Here is a 27,500-nt window from a genome sequence, read left to right on the forward strand (position 1 = left end):
AAATACTGTATACAATATTTTGTATTAAGTAATAAAAAATGTTTTTTTAATGAATTTTAAAAAATTCAGTTAAAAAAATACATTCACTCTAGTCCAGTGTGCATCATGTAAACTTGTTACGGTCGACGACTAGCTAGTGGCGGCTCTCTTTTTTCGACTCCAAACAAATTTCACTTTGAGGACAGGTTTGTTCGTACCCGAGAAAGGTTATAAAGTGAATGTTTGTAAAGTGGGAAACGTGTATATAACAATGTGTGTGTTCTACAGTGTCTATAGATGGAGTGGAGTGGAACGATGTGAAGTTCTTCCAGCTCGCTGCTCAGTGGTCATCCCACGTCAAGCACTTACCCCTCGCCGTCTTCGGACACTCCAAAGGACCCTACTGACCTCTGACCTTTTGTGCCAACTGCCGCTCCCCTCCCCTAGACCCTGCCCCACTCCACCCTTTTAACCCTCCTGTGTTTTTAAGCCTAACTAAAGACTAAAGAACTGATCAACTGATCACATGGATTGATTAACTGGCTAACTGACCCCTGTCCCAGTGTGGAAAAATGCAGACTATGTGACGGTGTAATCACTGATGGCAGAACGGCAGAAAAGTCACTCACTCACATTTCATGAACACACACCTGCTCTGAACATCAAGCTTCACTCCGACGATAGAGATAATGACTCACTTTATTCAATACCTGAGTTGATTTATTTGAACCCCTTCATGTATGTGAATTGATCATTGCTTTTTATTTGATTTACAATTTACAATTCAATTTACAATTTCATGATTCGGATCATTTCGATTGATGCGACTCGTTTCGGATTTTTTCCGAACAATCCATAGGAGTGAATTGAATCCCGTTGCGTTTAGGTTCCCGTCACAACGTTCCCCTGAGTTTTATTCTTTTAAAGAATACGTTTTTATTCATGTGATTCATTGTCTGAACTTTGAGACACTTTTTGGGTAATTGAACTTTAATTCATGTGATGTACAGTTATGACTTATTTTGTTTTTTTATTTTTAATTGTGTTTAAGTGATCATTAATGTCTCTGCTTCACTTGCTCTACTTCACTCTCTGTTCTCACAGTATGTGTGTGTGTGTGTGTGTGTGTGTGTGTGTGTGTGTGTATGTGTGTGTGTGGTTATGTTGAAGGATAAAGCACTTTCTTCACGGTCATGTAAGAACAGTTCTCAGTAGAGCACGTCGATGTTTGAATGCTTGTATGTGCTAAAGTGTAAATCATAGACACTAGTGAGAAATGTTTGGTTTAGATCCTTTTTTTTATTAGCAGCAGTGTTTTTGATCTGCAGCAGAGGTCATGTTTATTTATTAATGATGATGTTTCAGATGAAGTGTGTGAGCAAACAAACCTGACAGCTCTCCAACACACGTCAGTCACACTATACAGATGCACTATAAGAGTCTTCAAGCACATTTATAAAGTGTGTATGAAGCTGTTAAATGATTGTTACTGTCAGTATTTCTTTTTTTTAATTTTATCATTATTAACAGGTTTGTTTAATTTCAACTTTTTTTTATTCTAATGATGAGTGTGGATAAACGATCCATGCTGAAAAAATATCTCACATTTACAACTTACAATTGATACACATTTATACATCTGAGCAGATATAGAGTTAATGGCCTTGCTCAGGGGCCCAGAAGTGGCTACTTGGTGTGGCTGGGATTAGAACTCATGAGCTTCGGAAGCCAAAGTTGAATGCCTTAACCACTAAGCTACCACCTCCTTCACCAGCTCCAATGGTTCATCACTTAATGAGAATGGTCTTAATGTTTTCCATCAGATTCCATTGGAGAACTTTATAGGTACTTTATTGATAAACACCATCAGAATCCAATCAGGCCTGATAAACCATCAGGAACCATTAGGATCAGCATATTCTATTAAAGCTCTATTACAGCATTACCAGCAGAAGGTGATAGCCTCCCGGGGAAAGCACTAGAAACTGTCACGTTTCTGAGCTGAGTTGGCACCTCAGTAATGAGAAATGTCCACACTGTTAGAGGTGATGTCTCATGGCTAGTTGGGATATTACCTAGACACATTTTCTAGTAGAAGGGTGAAAGGTCACTGAACTTCAAACCTAGCATTGAGTTGTACCTATCGGAACTGTTGTGCGTGTGTGTTTGTGTGTGTCTGCGTGTGTGTGCAGGACCTTTTTATTTTCACCTCATAAACATTTAAAAAATATGTGTCTTTTGGATTCAATACGGCAGAAAGGATTAAAGGGATGTTCTCTGATCAGTATTTGTGAAAAAAAAAATGGAATAAAAATTAATGAATTATATAAAAGTAAAAAATACTACCACCATGTTTCCTGACCTGGAAATAATAAACTACATACACACTACCCTGTCTCTGTCTCATTACTGCTGCACTATCACCCACATTGGAGGTAAATACCTCAAGACCTTGTCATTATTTCTTTTACAATAATAAAGCCGAAATTGAGAAAATGTGTGAAAAACTAAGTACACCTTATGATCCAATAGCTTGTAAAAGCACCTTCAGCAGCAATAACTTGTATTAATGTTGTTCAATATATTAAATTCATTGATATTTGTTAGCATTTGTTTATGCACAGCTCTCTTAATGTTCTAACACAACATTTCAGTGAAGTCGAGGTCTGGACTTTGCAGCTATTCTGTTGTAGATTTGCTGGTGTGCTTGGAATCATTGATCTGTTGCATGACCCAGTTTTTGCCGAGCTTTAGCTGTTGGACATTGGGCCTCATACTTTGGTATACAAAGGAGTTCATGGTTGGCTCGATCACTGCAGGTTGGCCAGGTTCTGTAGCTGCAAAACAAACCTAAATCATTACTCATCCACCACTGTGCCTGACAGTCAGCATGAAGTGTTTGTGCTAATATGCTGTTCGTTTTTTTCAAACACTGTGCTTAATGGCTACAAATTTCCAGTTTGGTCTCCTCTGTCGAAAGAACATTGTTCTAGCAATTTCTCTGAGCAGTGGGGTGAATTTCCTGAGTTGTCCACTCCTTGGAAGATTAGCACCTGTCTTGAATTTTGAAGTCTTTTCCACTTATATAAATAATCTTCCTCACTTTCCAAACCTTTCCCAGATTGATTTGCAGCAAATATTGCTTATCTAAGACCATTGCTGATGTCTTTTCTCCTTGGCATTGTTTTAACACACATCTAGACCAGCAAACTGATAACACCTGACCTTTTATAGAGGTGTTCACACTCGCTGGTGATCAAATAATCAAGGACATTTCATTAATATTTCCCATGGCTGCTAGTTAGCCTTTTAAATCTTATTGAATTATACTTTGTTTTTCGCACACAGTGTACTATGTGTCATTAATTTGCCTTTACCAAATTCGAAGAGCTGATAAGGACCAGATTCATTTTGTTACATGCTAACAGTGGTGGACGAAGTACACAAAGCAGGTAGTTGAGTAAAAGTAGAGATACAGTAGGTAAATAATTACTCCAGTAAAAGTAAAAGTGCTACCTTTAAACTTTTACTTGAGTAAAAGTAAATGTATTTGCCTTGAAATGTACTTAAGTATCCAAGTACTATGATTTATTATGTCTATAATGTCCTATTATCATTATAATTTTTGTCACAAGACTGTTGCTTAATCAACTCGGTTTATGTAAAAAGACTCTAATTTTACTCTTAGCACACCAAATTTTTAATAGAATGATATTAATAAGTTAAAAACTGTTTGATATCTTATAGATTATCATGAGCCCAAAACCTCCTTTTTAATGACTTAAAAAAAAAAAATCATGCAAATAAGGCCACGGGTGTTGTGGCAAGTTAAAAGTCAGAAGCTTCTTCCATCATTTATTCCTCTCAAAATGTTCTGCTTGCTGTTGAACTTACGCTGAACTGTAAGTTTTTTTGCTAAATAGATACCACCACCGGCAATGGCGGTTCTAGCTTGAATGACGCCTGGCTGAACCATGCCATGACCCAACATTTCCCCCATTGATTAGTTTCAGCTTTGAGAAGCTCCTCTATGCTTCAGCTACTGTCACTGGATGAGTAAGACATATACTCAGACCAGTGCACAAATTTGGATACATTTCTGAGAGCAGCATTTCATGTAGAAATATCACCCTAAATGCATTTATTGCGCAATTAAATACACATCATTGTGCACAATTTATCAAATTCTCAGAACCAAAAATCAAATAATTCCTTGGCTAATTTTAGCCATAAGATAGATTCAACATCTATATACTTATGTCTTTTAAACTGGAGATTCCCTTTACTGAGCTCAGTTCATGACCTCTTTAGTGCAATCACAGAAAACCTTTATGACATCACCTCAATTAAAGGTAACCAAATCAATAAGTGCTGTTTAACTACAATCCAACTAGACTAGTTATTAATTATTAATTGTTTTGTTGCTACACACATTATGATAAACAACATACTATAAATTATTCTTTTTTTTTTTTTTTTTGCAAGCAAAAATAAATATTGTTGCTATATGCACAAAAGCATAGCAGGCAACAGCAAAATCTTTATGTGATATATAAGTGATATACAATTTTTAGCCTATTTTATTAAATGCATTACCTTGTACTATCTTCATAATGAGATGAGTGATAGAGCTGCATACACACCTTCATCTTTTTTTGTGTTTCACTCCTAATTTTTTTCTCTTTTTTTCTGAATTGGGCTCATAAAGGGTTTAGACCTTTTATTGTCCTCCATCATTTTAGTTTGGATTCAGCTCTCCTTACTAATACCCTGCCCCTCCTTTCTGAGTGTATGAGTAAGGGAAATTCTCCGGGAGGTGGATGAACACTCCGAGTCCCGACCAAGTTCATTGACATATTATTGACGTGACCATGCAAATGAGTAGTAAAAAACAAACAAAAAGATGATCTATTTATTTTCTTTTATTTTGCGTGGATGCCCCTGGCCCCCTGGCCCCCGGGAAGATTCATATGTCACCTCTGCCCAAATTCACAAGTTAAAAACTGTGCGCGTGCTCTACCCTGATTGGTGGCTTACTGCGTGCTTGACCAGTTAAATTTCTTCCGCTCATAAATAAAAAGGAACGACTGATTTTGATAAATGTAGTTGAGTAAAATGTAAAATATTTTACAGAAATTTAGTGACGTTAAAGGAAAAAGTCTCCCTGATGGAAAAACTTGAGTAAAGCACAGATACGTGAACAAACTACTTAAGTACAGTAACAAGTACAGTTAAGTACAGTTAAATACAGTTACTTCGTTACTGTCCACCACTGCATGCTAACATGTAAAACCAGAGAATTCAATAAATTCTTTCTTTCTTGTGTGACTGTACAGTATTTAACACGACACACACAAAACACAGTTTATGGTTGGATAAAGTTGATTATTTCATTTTGCTTGAGTGTATAACAATTGACTACATCGAGCTAGCCTGGTTATTTATTTATTTATTTATTTATTTATTTATTTATTTATTTATTTATTTATTTATTTATTTATGTAATAGCTATAAATGACAGATTTAATCACTTTCAATAAGAAAGGTCACCTTTGCATTGTATCAGTGCATAAAAACTGTTGGATACGGGTGTATTTGATTGATGACGGTGATGTGCCTCAGGTTATATGTGTGTAATATCAGTTCCCCGGTGTGTGGGGACATTTAACGTCAGCTGGTCTCGGTGGCGTCACCGCGCATGCGCAGTGGCACAGAGAGAAGCCGGAAATGAATGGCGGCGGTGTCAGAGGGAGAAAGGCGAGAACAGCTGGGTGCTCAACACACACACTAACACACACGTGCGCGCGCACGTACACAAAATTGCTGTCATGGCGGCCGGTGTGAAAGATCCAAGTGAGAAGTAATAACAAAAGAATCGCAGAAGAGAGAGCATTCGGACACTAGGAGAAAGAGAGAAGAAAGAAAGAGAGAGAGAGAGAGAGAGAGAGAGAGAGAGAGAGAGGATGAAGGAGGTGCAGGGCTGCGGGATGCGATGCTCACTGGGCTTCCTGTCCAGCAGGATGATGAGCGGCCGCCCGCTGCTGAAGGAGGACTTCCAGCGCCGTAGACTGGCGGGCTGTAACAGCCTCTACCGCCGCGACATGCTGGGTCACTACGGTTGTGTCAACGCCATCGAGTTCTCCAACAACGGGGGACAGTGGCTGGTGTCCGGTACATACACACACACACACAGGCGATACACATGCATTTATTCACAGCAGGTTGGAGCAGTGTGTCAGTCGGTTTGGTTTCAACTTGCTGTCATTTCACACACATCATTCTAAAGGTGGAGAAACCCGAACTACTGATCCGGTACAGGAAGTTAAAGCCAAACACACACACACACACACACACACACACACACACACACACGCTCGAAGTAAAATCACAGTGAATGTTGAAGTTTGTTTCTGACCCAGTTATCTAATTCTCTTTTTGTTTTGTTTTATACTTCTTCACTTCCTGGAAAGTTTCTGCTAAATGGTGGGAAAAGGTTTTGATGACTCGTCCTGTACCATTCTTGTGTTCAACCAATGAAATGCACGATATGTGTGGGCCCCGCCACTGAAGGCGGGTCTTGCTGTAGAGTCGCAAAAAACATAATACAGTGTTACCAGGCCCAGCTCTCCAACAGTTCTGTAGCAGGGGTGTGTGTGAAACACAGTGCTGGAACAATATTGCAAAGCCCTTCCCCCTGACACACTGACCATGGCTCTCTAAAGGAATCTGTGTGCCATGTTTGTTTATATATATGTACGTATGTATGTATGTATGTATGTATGTGTGTGTATGTATATATATATATATATATATATATAGATATATAGATAGATAGATAGATAGATAGATAGATAGATAATATAATATAATATTTTACACCCGTCTCCAGGGGGGCTTATTTCACTTTTACACTGAGCAGGTGAGGGTTCAGGGCCTTGCTCAGGGGCCCAGCTGTGGCAGCTTGGTAGTGCTGAGATTTGAACACATAACATTCTGATCAGAAGTCAGAAATCAAAAGATCAACATCTTAACCCCTGAGCTCCCACTTCCCAGTGTGTGTTGTGACTAAAAGCAGCAGGTTTGAGGCTCTGCTTGAACCAGGGCTGCTTCTTCTGGTTGTGATTGTTCCTGAGATGAACACACTGCACCTGTCATTTTCCAACAGTGTTTTATATCTTTACCATAAACAGTTTTCCTCAATGTTACTTTTACTTTGTTAACAGTGTCTTTTTATTCCTGGGAACGATTAATCAACAATTATTAACTCTGTGTGTGTGTGTGTGTGTGTGTGTGTGTGTGTGTGTGTGTGTGTGTGTGTGTGTGTGTGTGTGTGTGTGTAGGTGGTGATGATAGGCGTGTGTTATTATGGGACATGGAGAAAGCTCTACAGTCTCAAGCCAAACCAGTCAAACTGAAGGGGGAGCACTTGTCTAACATCTTCTGCCTTGCCTTTGACAGCACCAATACACGTGTCTTCTCCGGGGGTAAGACTGTCTCTCTCTCTCTCTCTCTCTCTCTCTCTCTCTCTCTCTCTCTCTCTCTCTCTCTCTCTCTCTCTCTCTCTCTCTCTCTCTCTCTCTCTCTCTCTCTCTCTCTCTCTCTCTCTCTCTCTCTCTCTCTCTCTCTCTCTCTCTCTCTCTCTCTCTCTCTCTCTCTCTCACACACACACACACACACACACACACACACACACACACACACACACACACACTTCTCTATTCTCCATCTAACCCATTTATAGATCACAGTGTATGCTGCAGTACAGGAGAATCCAGGAGCCTGAGTGTGTGTGTGTGTGTGTGTGTGTGTGTGTGTTAGGGAATGATGAGCAAGTGATTCTGCATGATGTGGAGCGTGGTGAGACTCTGAATGTGTTTCTCCATGACGACGCTGTATACGGTCTCTCTGTCAGCCCTGTTAATGATCACGTGTTTGCCAGCTCCTCAGATGATGGCCGGGTTCTCATCTGGGACACACGGGAACCCCCCCACGGAGGTATATATACACACGCAAAAAAAAACATATGTACAATCTCACAAAAGCGAGTACACCCCTCACATTTTATTATATGATCTCTAGGGACAATACTACTACTTCTTTTGGCTGCTCCCATTAGGGGTTGCTACAACGGATCATCCGTCTCCATGCTACCCTGTCCGCTGTTCATCTGCCTCTTTCAAACTACCTGCATGTTTTCCCTCACCACATCCATAAAACTCCTCCTTGGTCTTCCTGCCTGGTGGCTCCATTCTCAGTATTCTCCTACCGATATACCCCATGTCCAAATCATCTCAATCGGGCTTCCCTCATTTTGTCCCCGAAATGTCCTACATGCACAGTCCCTCTAATATCTCAGCATTTTCAGCTCTGCTACCTCCAGCTAAACCTGTCTTTCAGTCAATGTCACTGTCTTTAAACCATGCAACATCGCAGGTCTCACCACAGTCCCATAAACTTACCAACTCTTCTCCCTGCAATTGCACCACTCCACTGCCTTTCTCATTCACACGCATGCAAACATCATGGTCCATGGAGACTCCTGTCTGACCTCATCCGTCAACCTGTCAATCACCACTGCAAACAGGAAAGGGCTCAGAGCCGATCCTTAATGTGGTCCAACCTCCACCTTAAACCAGTCTATCGTTCCTACTGCACACTTCAATGCTGTCACACTGTCCTCATCCTGCACCACAATCATAGACTTCTCTGACACACCTGACTTCCTCATACAATACCACAACTCCTCTCTCTCCACCCTGTCGTACGCTTTCTTTAAATTCACAAACACACAATGCACCTTCTGAAGTTCTCTATACTTCTCCATCAACATTCTCAAAGGAAATAATGCGTCTGTGATGCTCTTCCTCTTCCACTACTCTTTTCCATAACTAATAATGTGACTGATCAACTTTATTCCCCTGTAGTTACTGCAGGTCTGCACATCTCCCTTATTCTTAAAGATCAGTACCAGCACACTCCTTCTCCATTCCTCAGGCATCCTCTCACCTTCCAAAACCTGGTTAAAAACTCCACTGCCATCTCTCCTAAACATTTCCATGCTTCTACATGTATGTCATCTGTTCCAACTGACTTTCCACACTTCTATTAATCGCTGTTCACTTCCTCCTTACTAATCCTATCCACTTTCTGCTTCACCAACTCCACACCATCCAACCTTCTCTCTTTCTTATTTTCCTCATTCATCAGCTGTTCAAAATACACCCTCCATCTTCTCAACACACTCTCCTCACTAGTCAACACATTTCCATCTCCATCCTTTATTGCTCTAACTTGCAGCACATCCTTCCCAGCTTGGTCCCTCTGCCTGACCAATCGGTACAAATACATTTCTTCTTCCTTGTGTGCAACTTCTCATACAGCTCCTCATATGCATTTTCCTTAGATTTTACCACATCCCTCTTTACCTGCTGCTGCATCTCCTTGTACTTCTACTTTTCTTATCTCTCTGCTGATCTCAATTCTGTTTCGCCAGCCTCTTTTTGCTTATGCTGTCCTGTACTTCTTCATTCCACCACCACGTCTCTGTGTCTTCCTTTCTATTTCCAGTTTTCTATTTCCTATTTCACACCAAGTACCTTTCTAGCTGTCTCCCATATCACTTCTGCAGTAGTTGCCCAAACATCCAGCACCTCTTTACCACCACCGAGCCCCTGTCTGACCTCTTCCCTGAACCTGACACTACAGTCTTCCTCCTTCAGTTTCCACCATCTTATACTTTTTTTAGTCCTCACTCTCCTCCTCTTCTTCTCTACTTCCAAAACCATCCTACAGACCACCATCTGATGCTGTTTAGCTACACTGTCCCCTGCCAACACCTTACAGTCTCCAATCTGCTTCAGGTTGCATCTCCTACAAAGAATATTGGGTATTCACATGTGTGCACTTTCCTCCGTTTGTGGGAGCGGGACAGAACTTTGTGGGAGCGGGACTTCAAAAAACAGATGCCTGAGTGCTGCTAGCATTGTTTTGGAGCTTGCAGAAGCAAAAGGTCTGCTCCTTAGTGCTCTGACCATTGCAACAAGTCGCTTTGCATGGCATCATCCCAGAAAGAAGCCTCTTCTGAAGCTGGCTCACAAGAAAGCCCACAAACAATTTTCTGAAGACAACCTGTCCAAGACCATGAATTACTGGAACCATGTCTTGTGTTCTGATGAAACTAAGATAAACTTGTTTGAGTCAGATGGTGTCCAGCATGTGTGGTGACACCCTCGTGAGGAATACCAAAAATTGTGTCTTGTGTCTAGCATGTTTAACTCGACCGAGAGAGAGAGAGAAAGAGAAAGAGAGAAGAGGGGTGACAGGAAGAGAAGGATATGGATTATTATGTGACCTTATTGTTGTATGAAAGTTAATATCACTGTGCAGTTTGGACTCTGGCAAGACTTGCTATAGCAGCATAGCTAAATGGGAGAACCAGAAGGTAACACTGACATGAGGGATCTCTGCGATAAGAGACGACCCACCACACTACCGTCAACAAACCTGAGTGAACGTGTGAGAGTGAGGGGGCGACAGCATACAAATATCCCAGTTCACCAAACACTCTATATCCATGTTCCGTCCAGATCTGCGCCTTTACCTAAGAAAAAATCTACTGAGAAAAGACTTGACTAAGTAAATAAGTTTTGAGCCAGTGTAGACTGATTAAAACAGGGGTGATGTGGTCATATTTTCTATATCTAGTGAGGACTGAAGCTTATTTATACACTAACTTGCCCAACACCCAGATAGTAAAGCATTACAGTAGTCTAATTTAGATGTAATCGTCATATTTCTAATTTTAGCAATATTTCTATGGTGAAAGAAGGCAATCCTGGTAATATTATTCAATAATCACACCAAGGTCTTTGACTGCTGTACACACTGAGACAGAAACACCATCCAGAGATGCTACGAAATCTGAAAGTTTGCTTCATTGAAGGAAACATAGATTCCAACATGTACTGCCATGTGATGCCATGTGTCTAACATCCAGCAGCTCCGGGATGTCATTATGGAGGAGTGGAAAAGGATCCCAGCAACAACCTGTGCAGATAACAACAATGTTCACACAAAATACTGACACACAGTTTTGACATGTTCACTTAGGATTTACTCACTTTTGTTGCCAGTTATTTAGACAATAATGGCCTTATGTTGAGTTATTTTCAGAGGTATTGCTGTACAAGCTGCACATTGACTTCTCTAATTTATATCCACTTACCCACGTGTACGTGTGTGTGTGTGTGTGTGTGTGTGTGTGTGTGTGTGTGTGTGTGTGTGTGTGTGTGTGTGTGTGTGCACGTTTTAGAGCCGTTCTGCTTGGCGAATTATCCCTCTGCGTTCCACAGTGTGATGTTTAACCCTGTGGAGCCACGCCTTCTCGCAACAGCCAACTCTAAAGAGGGCGTTGGCCTGTGGGACATCCGCAAACCACGGAGGTGAGTGTGTATTACATCTCGCGCGCACACACACACAGACACACCGGGATCAGGGAGAACTGAATGAAATGGTGAGAACATCATTGTGGGAGAGCGAGTGGGAGGGAGGAAAAAGGACAGCCACAACAGGTCGGTTCTCAGGCGTCACCGCCGTTCTTTATTAAATATTTTGTCTATGTCACACTGGTGTCTGGTCGCTCAGTGCTCACGCGGCACTACTGGCACACACTCACACACACGCCTCCGCTCCGTCAGCTTTTATGCGCCTACTGATCACTGAAACGAGAGCACAGACATCAGGTTTTATTAGTTGCAGGTGAGGCAAATCCCCGCTTACCTGCGTCCTGCCTCGCCCTCCATTCACAAACTGACACTCGGCCACGCCCCCGCTGCCACAATCATTCTCACCATATACACTCCATGCTCATGTTACATGCACTGTACTCACCTTCTCGAGTGTGTGTGTGCGCAGTTCTCTGCTGCGGTACGGAGGGTCTCTCTCTCTGCAGAGTGCGATGAGTGTGCGCTTTAACAGTGCAGGGACGCAGCTTCTTGCTTTGCGCAGACGTCTGCCCCCTGTCCTGTACGAGCTGCACTCTCGCCTGCCCAGCTTCCAGTTCGACAACCAGGGCTACTTCAACTCCTGCACCATGAAGAGCTGCTGCTTCGCCGGGGACCGTGACCAGGTGACATACACGCGCGCACACACACACAGAGATATCATAATGATTATAATGAGAGTGTGTCATATACTTGTGGGACTGATATAAAGACATTCAGTGATTTATTTATTTTTATGATTTGTTCATTTTGACTCCCTCAACACACACAAACTACTGACTGACACACACACTTATTGAATACGAACAAACCAAAGGGTCTGAGGTAGGTATGCACAGCATGTGTAGGTGTGTTTAGAGTATTTTTTTTTCTGAATCCAAGTGTTTTGTCTAAACACAGCACTTCTGTGCGTGTGTTGCAGTACATCCTGTCCGGCTCTGATGACTTTAATCTCTACATGTGGAAAATTCCCAATGACCCAGAATCAGGTTTGATGAAGATTTTAATGATGATAATGATGATGGTGACTATAGTAATCATTAGGGGTGTGTGATAATATTGTAATTGTTGTTTTAACAAAATGCAAAATGACTCATTTTTTGTGACCAATCAAAACTCATGCAAAGCTTTGACAGAAGTTGAAATTAGTGAAGAACATGTAAATATGTGATACCTGTTCTTTTGTGGTATTGAATTAATATTGAAAAGAAAAAAAAAAGTCTCTTTGCTTGTTTGTACTACTCAGTTCTGTTGGCAGGTGCACAGCTCGGACCCCGAGGTGTGTGCTTAGTGAGCTGGTGTGTGTGTGTGTGTGTGTGTGTGTGTGTGTGTGTGTGTGTGTGTGTGTGTGTGTGTGTGTGTGAGTGTGAGTGAGTGAACCCATACTGAAGACAAACAAAGGGCTGAAGAAAAGTCCATGACCTTTATTGAACGTAAAAGGCACCAAAATGGGGAAAGACAAAAAATTCCACAAACACCCAGAGAAAAAGACCAAAACCAAAAATAAATCCTCGATACAGAATCAAAAAGGGCAAAAACTCAGGCATGAGAAAGTAAAACCAAACAAACAGCAATGCAAAATTGCACAGAGGAACTAAAACAGGCAACAGAGATCCAAATCAGACAAACTGGCAATCGGGGTTGGCCATAGCGGTAACCGGTAAAAACAAAGGGGGCATTACCCAGAAAATCCCTCGAATCCTGTTCCCTTTACAGCAGAGCAGTGATTTTTGTTGTTCTTTTATTTTAACCTGAACTTCAATCAATTGTTTCAATTAATCAGGATCAATATACTATTGCCATTGTAAAAGGGAGCTAGTACAATATAAGAAATTTACATATATTTATAAATACATAATACATACATAATATTTATTTTATTTGTTTTTTTAAATGGCACACCCCTAGTGATGATGATGATGATGATGATGAGGATGATTATTATTAATATTGAATTTAGCAAATTGTTCATGCTGTACCATGCTTCTCTCTCCCTCCCTTCTATTTTTTCTCTCTCTCTCTCTCTCTCTCTCTCTCTCTCTCTCTCTCTCTCTCTCTCTCTCTCTGTCTCTCTCTCTCTCTCTCTATAACTCTCTCTCTCTCTCTATAACTCTCTCTCTCTATATATAACACACTCTCTCTCTCTCTCTCTCTCTCTCTCTCTCTCTCTCTCTCTCTCTCTCTCTCTCTCTCTCTCTCTCTCTCTCTGAGCAGTGGGTCGGGTGGTTAATGGGGCATTTATGGTGTTGAAGGGTCATCGCTCCATTGTGAATCAAGTTCGCTTTAATCCACACACCTACATGATCTGTTCCTCTGGAGTAGAGAAGGTTATCAAGGTCAGAACACCCACACACACACACACACACACACACACACCTAAATATATTTGTCTTAATATATTGGTTTACTCTCCACCTATCTCACCTGTGCGTGTGCGTGTGCGTGTGTGTGTGTGTGTGTGTGTAGGTGTGGAGCCCATACCAGCAGCCAGAGTGTGCGGGTGATTTGGAGGGTCGAGTGGAGGATAAGTCTCGCTCTCTCTACACCCATGAGGAGTACATCAGCCTGGTGCTGAACAGCGGCAGCGGCCTGTCACATGACTACGTGAGCCAATCAGAGCAGGAGGATCCACGCATGATGGCCTTCTTTGACTCTCTCGTGCGGCGTGAGATCGAAGGCTGGAGTTCTGACTCCGATTCCGATTTGAGTGAAGGCGCCATTCTGCAGCTGCATGCCAGGGGGCGTGGCCACGCTCGCGCCGCTAACCATGGCACTACCACGAATCAGACTCCGCCCACCGAAACGATTGGCAGTCGACAAAGCGACTCGGATCATTCCTCTTCCTCGTCCTCCTCCTCATCCTTACTTTCCCCTCCTGCTTCTGAAAGTGAGCGGGTGGATCCTGCTACCGTAGGCTCACACAGGCGGAGAAGGGCGGGGTCACGACGAGCATCCTCGTTCCTATTGGATGTGGTGAACGAGGACTCGGATTCTAGTAGTTTCTGGTTGGACCCGTTACCTCGCCCGCGTTCTCCGAGTCCGCGTGAGAACTCTAGCCTCTCTAGGACCTCCAGTCCAAGCTCCTCGTCCAGCTCATCCTCTACCACCTCGTCTAACAGTGATGGAGAGGAGGCGGAGCTTCAGAGGAGCAGAGTGCGTCAGCATAATGCAGCGAGGAAGCAGGGCCGAACACGCTGGTCATGCTTAGACTCTGCCCAGTCTATTCAGAGCGCCACTGATTACAGCAACTACCCGAAAATATCACTGCATGATTCAACCTCTCCTTCCTCCTCCGGCGATGAGAGCCGGCTAGTCAGATTTGGCAGTAAAAATAAGGGGCGTGGCATCACCCCTATCCCCGGCCCTTCTTCAGAGAGCCATGCAGAGACACAGCTCCGAGGTCGTTGGTTTGGAGTCATGGACAGGGCGCAGTCCAGAGTTGGTCAAAGGGAAGAACTGGGGGCAGGAAGAAGCAGCGAGGATGAACTGAACAGCTCAGGGTTGTATGGAAACGCCAGCGCTTATGATGAAACCTGTGTAGACTCAACTCTTCCAGAATCCTCCGAAGGGGCGGAGCCTGATGCTAACTCTGAGCCAGCAGGATCCAAGACTGGAAAACGGACACGTTTCAGATCCGAACCAGAAGAGGGGGAACCTCCATCAGAAAAAAAGCTGAAGACGTGATAACCATCAAACATGTGCTTCTTTCGTGTTGTGCATTTCAGTTCCAGCCTGCCATGTGTTCAGAGACGGAGGCGTAAAAAAATAACTTTATTACTTTTAGATTAATAACGTTGTCATGTTTTGGGCATCCAGAAGGGGCAGCATTTCATTTAAATTCAAGCTTTATTTTAGGAAGGCTGTGTTTTTAATCAGGCCACTGTGTGTGTGTGTGTGTGTGTGTGTGTGTGTGTGTGTGTGTGTGTGTGTGTGTGTGTGTGTGTGTGTGTGTGTGTGTGTGTGTGTGTGTGTGTGTGTGTGTGTGTGTGTGTGTGTGTGTGTGTGTGTGTGTGTGTGTGTGTGTGTGTGTGTGTGTGTGAGAGAGAGTCTAATAGCAACAGTTTTCACACTAAAAACATAATGTAAACAGTGTTCACGTTACCAGGCTATGACATCACCACTGTGTCAGGGGTGGACGGGGCTTAATTACACTAGATTTCTATACCATAATGGTAATTTAAATTCTTCAATCTCACAGCACAGAAAAGTGTGTTTCCGAGTTCACCACTAACCCACATCACATCAGCTAATGATAGACTGGGTTTCCAACCCCATATTCACCTCTGATTTATTTTCTGCATCCTTTATATACAGGGAAATTTCAGATTAATTGAACTAAATAAACTGTGTGACATTTAATTTTTTCTAAACGACTCTCAGAAATGAAGGTCAGGGCTGGTGGTGGAGCTTCAGTGTAGCGTTTACCCCTGAGAAGGGGTGGGGTGAACTCCGGTAGTGCCCTTGATATTCTCCCTAACTAGGCAGCCTCCATGTAAATGGAACAACAGTATATCAACATTGTGCCTATTTTGCAAATGGGTAATTTAAATTGTGATGCCCCCCCCATGTTCACACTGATGATGTCATAGCTTTCAGAGTGACACGACTATAATGAGTTTAAAGACAAATCACGTTAAATATGTTCCTATTGAGTTAATGTTTTGTGTTCAAGTTTATCTTATGTTCGTTGTTGAGGAGTTGGAGCTAGCTGTAGTGGAGGAGGCAGGGCTATCTCATCCTGTGAGCACCCTTTTTGTTCTGTTTGAAGTTGATGATGCTACATGACACTGTTTCCATGCTAACCCTGTACTATACTCAGCAGCAGTGACATCATTAAAATTACATTTGTAAGTGTTCACACTCCAGAGTGTTCTTTGGGTCTGTGTGTGTGTGTCTGTGTGTGTGTGCAGGAAAGCCAAATTGTCTCCATGGTGATGTTTAGAAAGAGACAGGATGCTGAGATCTGCAGTCATGGCAACGCAGTGGCGAATTCGAGCTCTCTGTGTGTGTGTGTGTGTGTGTGTGTGTGTGTGTGTGTGTGTGTGTGTGTGTGTGTGTGTGTGTGTGTGTGTGTGTGTGTGTGTGTGTGTGTGTGTGTGTGTGTGTGTGATGCACTGTGTGAAGTTCTGCCATTGCCTAGAGCCACAAACACTAGTGTCCAGTTGGTGATGCTTTTGGGAGAACGATTCTGTGGTTCTCTGAAGGTTTCTCTGTGGTTTTTCGTTACACACTGCTTCTCTTATTCTTTGCCAATGCATCTGCGTGCGCGCGCACGCACACACACACACACACACACACACACACACACACACACACACGCGCGTATTTTATTTAACTTCACAACAGACAACCACAAAGCTATACAAAACCTCTTCAGATGTTCAGGAGAGTATGTGAGCTTTAACTGATTACTCCTGAGGTTGAGGGAACAATCAGCTCTCACACATGCTCTGAATGCATGCTTATGTAAGGAGATATTGCCAGGGTGCTCGCTCGCTTTGTGTGTATGCGTGAGTGTGTGTGTAGCCTCCAGCTTGTATTAGCAGACAGTGAGAGTGTACTTACAGCCCTGTAACTTTAGCCTGAAGCACAACTTTAGCTCATTTAGGACACACACACACAATAAACATTTCTGGTGATGTATCGCTCCACACATGCACACGCATTTGGGGTTTTGAAATTAAATAGTATTTTGATGCCTTACTAAATCTAAACCAATTCCAGAAACAGAAGTGTGTCTCACACACACACGTCTGGTACAGTATCACTTCTTACACACACAGACAGCAGTGTATTTAAAAGATTAAAGCCTGGTGCAAATGACATCATCTCTCCCTGTCACACACTCGCTCCCTGTTCACTTTCTATATTAGGAAGACTGAAGTGTCCTCACACACACACATATACACCTTATTACAGACTTATACATACACAAACATGCACACATACACTGATACACACTTATCCATCCACAAATAAGTTGGGACACTGTACAAATTGTGAATAAAAAAGGAATGCACTCATTTACAAATCTCATAAACTTATATTTTATTCACAATAGAATATAAATAACATATCAAATGTTGAAAGTGAGACATTTTGAAATGTCATGCCAAATATTGGCTCATTTTGGTTCTTTTTCAAACATTTGTTCGGTATCTCACTATGGGAATCGCCTCGGGCGTGACCAATCCTGGAAGCATCAATCACACCATGTCTGTCGGCTGACAGACCAATCACGACAGTGATGCGGGAGTCCTGCCTCCCTATATACACCGCTGCCGGCGGTCCCTGCCTCATTCTCGTTCTCTTCCCCGTGAAGATCCTTTTAGGAAGCTATCCTCAGCAGATCCTCTGAGGGCGGTCGCTTGACTGTTCATAAACTGGGCGTTAAGGTACGTCTCCGAGCGCGGCTGCTTCTTGAGGAGATTATCCACTGTCAAAGTGGATATTCCCTTCTGCTGTTTCTTTCCTTATTTTCTTTTTCACATGCGAGTATTAGAATATCGTTTGAGACCTGTTTCGAAAAGCACGTCGTGGTGATCTCGTTGTTTCCTCTTTTTCTTTTTTGTCCGTTGATTGCACCTCCGTTATGGCGACTGCGAGTTCATCCGGGTGCACGGCGGGGAAAGTTCAATCCCGACCGTGTGCATGCGGGTCTACGATCTCGGCAAAAGACTCTCATCCCCTGTGCATCGTGTGCTAAGAAGTTCGGCACGCTCAAACCCTCGCTAACCCCAAGTGCTGCCCGCACTGCGCTCTTTTCCCGTCAAGGGTTCGGGAGCGCCGCCTGCGAGTCGCGGCCGCGAATAAAGGGGATCCATGTCTCTCTCTGCTGCCTGCAGAGCACAGTGCAGCTGGGGAAAGTTGATGGACGAGGTTTCTCCTGTCCTTCCTTCACTCTTCGAATCTAACTCTCTACTGGATAACAAGGGTGGGGAAGAGGAAGATGATGAGGTCGCTCATTTTTTGGATGAAGATTTGGAGGACGACGAGGAGGATGCTATCCTTCCTCCTGATCTTCTTTCCAGACCTGGAAGTGCTACGGGCCCTTCCCCCATGCCAGGTGAGCTGGACCTCGTGGAGGTGTGTAGGAGAGCAGCCAAGAAACTTTCCATCGAATGGCCATCTCAGCAGGTGCATCAGGACGCTGAGAGGGATTTATATGATGGGAAGAGGCTGCCATCGCGCACTTCCCCAATTAAGCAGCTGATTCCTGCTGTACTGGTGTGTGTCACAGAAATGCGTCGTTTTTGGGACAAGCCCTTCTCGCACAGAGTGCCCGTTAAGGGTTTCTCTAGACTGGAGGTGTACGATATGGAGGCTTTGGGGATGTACAAACCCCCCCCCTAGAGCTGTCGGTGGCTAGCCACCTCCACCCAAATCAACGAGCTGCTCTATCCTCCTCCTCCCCTTCTCTGCCAGGACGTACAGAAAGGCTGTTCGCCTCCCTTTTCCAGAAGATCTGCTGCTCCTCGGCCCTGGCGGTTAGAGCTCTGAATGCCACCTCAATGCTCACGGCTTACCAGGCAGAGCTCATGGAGGAAATGGGGAGGCAGATTGATGCTGGGTCACCAGATTCAGCCTTGTGGGAAGAAATCTGCGTCATTGCGGATCTCAACCTACGTTCTTCTAGAGGAGCGGTCCAGAGCTGCGGCCGCAGCATGGGCCTCGCTGTGGTAGGTGAAAGAGCCCTGTGGTTGGGGTTGACGGGCTTATCGGAGAGGGAGAAGGTGGAGTTCCTTGATGCCCCGATAGAGCCGAAAGCCCTTTTCAGGGCTGCGGTGGCGAATATGCGCCAGCAATGCGACCTTCGCAAAAAGGACGGTGAAGCGTTTGAAGCATGCCTCCCAAGGAAGCCTCCTGCTCGCCCTCCCCAACCTGCACGTTCATATTTCGCCCCTACGCCCAGGGAGAGACAGCCTGGTTTCGGGGCCCCTAGGCAACCCCCACCCCAGCAGTCAATGCGCGGGGAGGCTCGCCAGAAACAGCCCCAGCCCAGGAACAAGACCTCTTTTGCAGCGGCAGCTGCTAGGAATCGCCCAGCGGACCCTCAGGGAGGGAAGAAAAGGCGGGCGACCACCTGATTTTGGGTCAAAAGAGAGGTGGCAGCACTCTCGGAGTTTCTGTAGCACCCCTCGACTCATCTCAGGAGTCTTGTCCTCCCCCTCCAGCAAAAAGTCGTTGAGGAGCGTTTCAAAGACTGTGTTCGACGAACGAGTTTTCTTCATGTGGAGTGTTGGCACCAGTTCCCCCAGTGCCCGGAAAGTTGCTTCTCCCCTCTCCACCCGCGGGGTTATGCAAGAGAGAGAGCAGAATGTTCCATGTTCGTTCAAAAATATTAAAGATTTGTTCTGTACATCCAGGCAGTGGGCCGAGGGCACAGATGTGTGTAATAAAGGGAAAAGTGAAAAAATCCGCACACAATAAAAGAACTCGAATCAGAGCTGCAACCCCCGGCTCTGCCGCCAGATGGTGCCACCTGTAAGCGAGAGCCACAGAGGTCCGCTCTCTGCTCGCGCGGAGAGTTGGCGCGCATGCGCAGTTCATCATTGGGTGTATTCCACAATACAGCGGGGATATCGCCTGCAGTTTGCCGTGAGACCACCGCTTTTCAGCGGCGTGATTTGGTCGACAGCAGAGGGCGAATCTGCTCAGGTTTAGGAGGACGAAATAACCTCCTTACTGAGCAAAGGGGTAATTCGATCGGTGCCGCGAGAAGACAGCCAGCTCGGCTTTTATTCCCGGTACTTTGTCGTTCCCAAGAAAGGGGGGGGTCTCCGTCCCATTCTAGATTTACGGAACCTCAACAAACACCTCAGAAAGTACAAGTTCAAGATGCTCACATTGTAAGCTTTGTACAGTGTTATTCGTCCCAGAGACTGGTTTACGTCAGTGGATCTGAAGGATGCGTATTACCACATAAGCATTTATCCGGCACACAGGAGATTCCTACGCTTTGCCTATCAGGGCACAGCCTACGAATATTTGGCGGTTCCGTTCGGGCTAGCTCTAGCTCTGCGGATCTTTACCAAATGTGTCGAAGCTGCACTGTCTCCGTTGAGAACGACGGGTTTAAGAGTGTCAGCGTATTTGGACGATCTCCTCCTCTGCGCTCCGTCACGGCAGCAAGCGGAGGTGGATACGGGTGTGCTTCTGTCTCACCTGACAGGCTTAGGTTTCAGAATAAAAGAGACAAAGAGCTGCTTGGTGCCCACATATATACCTAGGAAATATAGGAAATAATATACCTGGGTCTCAGATTGAACTCGGACCTGTATCAGGCTTTTCTATCAGAAGAGTGCATCAGGTCGATTCGCAGTTGTCTCTCTCTTTTTCAGAGAGGAAGGACAGTTCCATTCAGACTCTGTTTACGCCTGCTGGGGCTGATGGCTTCGTCAGTGTTTGTCATACCGCTGGGACTGTTGCGAATGAGAGAGTTTTAGTGCTGGGTTACAGCACATCGCTTATGTCCGAAGCGCCACCTCAATCGCAAGGTGATGGTGACGTCACTGTGCTTACGCGCTCTCCATCACTGGAGAAATCGCGATTTTCTCGAGTCGGGAACCCCGCTGGGGGCTGTTTCCCTGAGAAAAGTAGTGACGATGGATGCGTCACTCGCAACTCATGTGCCGGGAGTGCTGAATGCGGGGGCGGATCTCTTGTCCAGGGGAAAATTCCCTGTACGGGGAGTGGTCTCTCCATCCTCAGGTGGTGAACCTGTGGGAGAGATTCGGCCGGGCCGCCGTAGATCTCTTCGCCTTGCACGAAAACACTCATTGCCCTCTGTTCTTTTCTCTGGCGAGAAACGGTGCACCTATGGGTGTGGATGCGTTAGCCCACCCGTGGCCAAACGTTCTGCTTTACGCATTTCCTCCACTAAGTCTGATCGTGCCGACTTTACAAAGAGTAAGAGAAGGCGGTCACTCTGTCATACTAATCGCTCCGAACTGGCCAGGGAAAGTGTGGCTGACGGAGATATTCCAACTCCTGCACGATCGACCCTGGCCTCTCCCGTTGCGCAGGGATCTTCTCTCGCAAGCGCGCGGGGAGATTTTTCACCCGACACCGGACAGAGTGGCTCTCTGGGCCTGGCCCGTGAGAGGATGAATCTTAGTGTCGCTGGTTTGCCTCCGAGGGTGATTGAGACGATTCAGAATGCGAGAGCAGCTTCGACGCGCTCTACATATGATAGGAAATGGAATGTGTTTGAACTATGGTGTGCTCAGAGACGTATCGTCCCTTTTCACTGTTCTTTGGCAGATGTGTTGTGCTTTTTGCAGGAACTTTGAGCCGATAGGGAGTATTGATTTAAAGCTCCTGTCGCTTAAGGTTGCTTTGTTATTGGCTCTTTCTACCGCGAAGCGGGTTAGTGAACTTCATGCTTTGTCTGTTCATAACTCCTGTATGCGGTTTGCTTTGGATTTCTCGCGAGTGGCTCTCAAGACTAATCCGGCTTTTGTCCCTAAGGTGAGCGAGTCAGCTTTCGCCTGCAGACAGGTGGATTTAATTGCCTTTCATACGCCTCCTTTTTCCTCAGCGGAGGAGGAGCGGCTTCACTGTCTGTGTCCTGTCCGTGCGTTACGTCACTATGTTGACAGGACGAAGGGTTTGAGACAGAGTACTCAGCTGTTTGTTTCATGGGCTGGTTCCCATGAGGGAAGTCCCGTTTCCCGGCAGCGCCTGTCCCATTGGCTCGTGGAGGCTATTATAATGAGTTATAATAGCGTGGGTCTTAACCCTCCGGAAGGACTGAGGGCTCATAGTACCCGAGGCTTGGCCACTTCGTGGGTGCTTTTTAAGGGTGTTTCGATTCAGGACATCTGTGCGGCAGCATGCTGGGCTTCGCCGCACACTTTTGTCCGTTTTTATAGGCTGGATGTCACGGAGCCTTCGCTGGCTCATTCCATCCTGAGTGTGTAATACATATATGTATACATTTTGTATGTGTGTATATGTATGTATGTATATATTATATAGATATATATTTCATGACAACGGATGATGGTAACATCGTGTTTCAGTTGTTTGTCATTTCTCTCACTTCCACTCTCTTCAGTGAGAGGGGTTATCTCTTTTTATCACATCACTGAGTTGGTTGACACCTGCTTCGGACAGCATATCTGCAATACGGGAGTTGTCTATATCCCATAGTGAGATACCGAACGAATGTTTGAAAGAGAACTTTAGGTTACTTACGTAACCCTGGTTTTCTGATAACAGGAGTGAGGTATCTCACCACACTTCCCTCCTTGCAGTGCACGGAGAAGAGATATGTGAGAATGAGGCAGGGACCGCCAGCAGCGGTGTATATAGGGAGGCGGGACTCCCGCATCACTGTCGTGATTGGTCTGTCAGCCGACAGACGTGGTGTGATTGATGCTTCCAGGATTGGTCACGCCCGAGGCGATTCCCATAGTGAGATACCTCACTCCTGTTTTCAGAGAACCGGGGTTACGTAAGTAACCTAAAGATTTCATGAGAGCTACACATTCCAAAAAAGTTGGGACAGGTAGCAATAGGAGGCCGGAAAAAAGTTAAATGTACATATAAGGAACGGCTGGAGGACCAATGTGCAACTTATTAGGTCAATTGACAACATGATGGGGTATAAAAAGAGCCTCTCAGAGTGGCAGTGTCTCTCAGAAGTCAAGATGGCCAGAAGATCACCAATTCCCCCAATGCTGCGGGAGCAATATCAGAAAGGAGTTTCTCAGAGAAAAATTGCAAAGAGTTTGAAGTTATCATCATCTACAGTGCATAATATCATCCAAAGATTTAGAGAATCTGGAACAATCTCTGTGCGTAAGGGTAAAGACCGGAAAACCATACTGGATGCATGTGATCTTCGTGCCCTTAGACGCCACTGCATCACATACAAGAATGCTACTCTAATGGAAATCACAACATGGACTCAGGAATACTTCCAGAAATCATTGTCGGTGAACACAATTCACCCTGCCATTCGAAATTTGTGAATATTTAAGAAGATACACATACACATTAATACACACTGTATACATCCATAAGTATACACAAATACACACTTATACATCAACAAATATTCACAAACATACAAATACACACTTATACATCCACAAATATATACACCACACATGTATGCATCCACAAATATATACACACATTAATACACAAGTATACATCCACATATATAGACACACAAAAAATAATTCACATTATATATATATATATATATATATATATATATATATATATATATATATATATATATATATATATATATATATATACACACATACACATACACATTATAACTCCACAAATATACATACACATACAGACTAATAGACACTTATACATCTACAAATAGATACACACATACATATACACAAACATATATGCTAATACAAACTTATACATCCATAAATATACACACACAGTCATTTACACACACATACATACTTATACATCCATAGAAATTCACAATAACTCTAATAGAGACTTACACACTAATCATCTAATATATACACAAATACACATGTACACACGTATATATATTAATACATACTTATACATCCACAAATATTCACAAAACTACACTCTAATACACACTTACATATCCACAAGTATACACATACACACAAATACACACTTATACATCCACAAGTATACACATACACACTAATACTCAACTATACATCCCCAAATGTACACACATACACACTAATATTCACTTATACATCCACAAATGTATACACACTTATACACACTAATTAACACTTATATACTCCATAAATATTCATACTTACACTTATATATTCCATAAATATTCATACTCACACAAACACTAATGCACATTTATACATCCACAAACATCCACTCTAAAACACACTTATACATCCTCAAATATACATACACACATACACACTAATTTACACTTATACATAAACACTTTTAACGTCCACACCTATACATACACAAATAAACACACATACAAACTAATATACACTTAAATATTCACAAATATACACACATACAGACTAATATACACTTATGCATCTACAAATAGACACACATACACACTTATACACACTGATACATCCACAAATATATACACACATGCACATTAAGAGACACACTCATGCACAAACCTATACAGCCACAAATATAAACACATACACACTTTTTATACATACATACATACATACATACATACATACATACATACATACATACATACATACATACATACATACATACACACATACATACATACATGCTAATACAAACGTATACATCAACAGATATACATACACATTAACACACACATACACACTTATACATCAACAAATATATATACACACTTATCCCTCCACAATATACACACACATACACACAAATACACACTTGTACATCCACAAATATACACACCCATTCACGCTAATACACACTTATACATCCACAAATATACACACACACATAAACACTTATTCATCCACAAATGTAAACACACTCAACTACACACTAATTCACATATACATCCACAAATAGACACACTCAACACACACACCTACACACTAATACACACACATACACAATAATACTAGGGGTGTAACACAAAACTCATGGTTTGGTTCGGTTCATACCTCGGTTTTTAGATCACTGTTCAGTTTACTTTCATTACTGTTAGGGGGAAGAAACAAAATTGCATGTAATTTTTTGTTTACGCAGTTTATTTTTATTAACATTTGTGATCATCAATATTTAAACTTTTTCATTGTTAAAACTATTTTTATAAAATGCCTGCATGGTTAAATAATGTGTTAAATAATATTTTATAATATTTAATATTAAATCAAATTATTGCAATACACTTTTTATTATCAATTAAATGTGTGTTTGTGTGTGTGTGTGTGTGTGTGTGTGTGTGTGTGTGTGTGTGTGTGTGTGTGTGTGTGTGTGTGTGTGTGTTTTAGCAGTCCTCAGGTCCTCTATCATTGACTGGCTTTTTTTCTACCACATTACTGTGGGTGTCTGAAGTTTTAGCATGTTTGTCACTTGTGCATACATACGCATGTTCAGACTCTCTAACTTCTAACTGTCTCTCCTTCTGTCTGTCACGCTCACTCTCTCTCTCTCTCTCTCTCTCTCTCTCTCTCTCTCTCTCTCTCTCTCTCTCTCTCTCTCTCTCTCTCTATCTATCTCACACACACACTCTCCCCACTCCCTTTCTTCGGTCACTGTACAGAGAGATATTTGTGACATCATCACCACCAAAACATTACACCACTTTGAGGTTTGTCCATAAAAGGAAGTGCAGCCAGAACTAGTTTGTGTGTGTGTGTGTGTGTGTGTGTGTGTGTGTGTGTGTGTGTGTGTGTGTGTGTGTGTGTGTGTGTGTGTGTGTGTGTGTGTTTTTCCTTTCCATACATGGCACAGCCACTTTGCCCACTTCACGCAGCCTTGTTCAGGACAGCATACCAATGAAGCCACGCCTTCTAAACACAGACTCCACCCACATTGAAAGACTCTGTGTACTCCCCTCTGTCCCTATATAATTCACTTCCTATTGGACAGGTAGGAATCACTTAATTTAGGAAACAAAGTACTACTGTAAGGGAATGTTATGAAATGACTAACATTCCTACTAAGATACAATTAAGATATAAGACAGACAAGAGGCAGAAATTGACATGGACATTATATTTTTCTTTTTCTTAAAAAAAAATTAGTGTGCAATTTTTTGTTTCTTGTGGATTTTATTTGTGTGTGTGAAATGTGTCAGAGGTTAGTGATCAGACAGGAACACAGGAGTAACAAACTTCATTCATTTAGTGAGTCCATTATCAGTGTAGTACTGTAATGAAGTAAATGTAATTCCTTACTTTACTTAAGTAGCTTTTTCGAGTATCTATACTTTTTGATGTATTTCCATTTGGGGAAGACTTTTACTTCACTAGATTTCAAAGGTCAAGGTGTCCCTCCTCTTTAGCCTTGAGGACACAGTGTCCATGATTTCCAACAAGAATGTCAAATTTGGACTCGTCTGACCATAAAACACTTCCCCATTTTAAATGAGCCTCGGCCCACAGGACACAACAGTGCATCTGGACCATATTCACATATGGCTTCCTTTTTGCATGATAGAGCTTTATTTGGCAGCTGCAGATGGTATGGCGGATTGTGTTTACGGATAGTGGTTTTTGGAAGTATTCATGGGCCCATTTAGTAATGTTAATGACACAATCATGCCGATGGGTGATGCAGTTTTGTCTGGGGGCCCAAAGACCACAGGCATCTAACAAAGATCTTTGGCCTTGTCCCTTAAGCACCAAAATGTTTTCATTCTCTCAGAATCTTTTGATGATGTTATGTATTGTAGATGATGAGATTTGCAAAGCCTTTGCAATTTGACGTTGAGGAACATTGGTTTTTAAGTATTCCACAATCTTTTTATGCACTCGTTCACAGATTGGAGAGCCTCTGCCCATCTTTACTTCTGAGAGACTCTGCCTAAGATAAACTTTTTATAGCTAATCATGTTACAGACCTGATGCCAGTTAACTTGATAATTTGCTAGATGTTCTTCCAGGTGAAAATGTCTGGCTTTTTCAGCCCTTTGTTGGCCCATGCCAACTTTTTTTAAAGACCTGTAGCAGGCATCAAATTTGAAATTAGTTTATTTTGTGCATAAAAGTGTAAAATCTCTCAGTTTAAACATTTATGTTCTCTATGTTCTATAAAATATTGGCTCATGTGATATGAAAATCTTTTAGTTTTCATTTTATTCTAATTTAAATTAATTCTAAATTCGGGTTGTACATGGTTTGTGTACTTTATCCACCACTGTCCATTACACAGAGTTTACTGTCTATATCTATAATCTCCCTGTCCCATAGTCTCACTCTTTTGCACTCTGTCCCCTATTCCTAGTCTCTTTCTCTCACTCTGTCTCCCTTTACTACACTTTCTCTCTCTTTTTTGTCCCACTCTCCCGGTCTCTCCCTATCTTTGTATGTCTCTCTTTCCCAGTATCTC

At 43.1% G+C, this 27,500-nt stretch overlaps 2 protein-coding genes across 7 annotated transcripts in view; both read left to right on the plus strand.

The window, feature by feature from the left end:
* The window catches only part of pacs2 (phosphofurin acidic cluster sorting protein 2), a 35,275-nt gene extending 32,906 nt beyond the window's left edge, over positions 1 to 2,369 (plus strand). For all 4 annotated transcript variants that reach the window (XM_083539921.1, XM_083539923.1, XM_083539922.1 and 1 more), the window contains one exon: positions 268 to 2,369. In XM_083539921.1, coding sequence (XP_083396047.1) covers positions 268 to 386 — 119 coding nt within the window. In that variant the 3' untranslated portion in view covers positions 387 to 2,369. The remainder of the gene's footprint in view (positions 1 to 267) is intronic.
* Positions 2,370 to 5,644: 3,275 nt separating this feature from the next.
* On the plus strand, positions 5,645 to 16,338 carry dcaf5 (ddb1 and cul4 associated factor 5). 3 transcript variants are annotated; one of them, XR_014533268.1, is made up of 9 exons: positions 5,645 to 6,150; positions 7,320 to 7,463; positions 7,798 to 7,974; positions 11,291 to 11,420; positions 11,893 to 12,106; positions 12,403 to 12,469; positions 13,695 to 13,816; positions 13,947 to 15,424; positions 15,522 to 16,338. XR_014533268.1 is itself a non-coding variant. In XM_083539935.1 (8 exons), the coding sequence occupies exons 1-8, from the start codon at positions 5,943 to 5,945 to the stop codon at positions 15,162 to 15,164; spliced, it is 2,280 nt and encodes a 759-aa protein (XP_083396061.1). In that variant the 5' UTR covers positions 5,645 to 5,942; the 3' UTR covers positions 15,165 to 15,736. The 3 variants fall into 3 exon arrangements, 1 of the variants encoding a protein (XP_083396061.1); XR_014533269.1 differs by having other exon boundaries at positions 13,947 to 15,398; XM_083539935.1 differs by having other exon boundaries at positions 13,947 to 15,736.
* The last annotated feature ends 11,162 nt before the right edge of the window (positions 16,339 to 27,500 follow it).

This window comes from Silurus aristotelis (assembly GCF_946808225.1).
Source record: "Silurus aristotelis genome assembly, chromosome: 4".
Taxonomy (NCBI): domain Eukaryota; kingdom Metazoa; phylum Chordata; class Actinopteri; order Siluriformes; family Siluridae; genus Silurus; species Silurus aristotelis.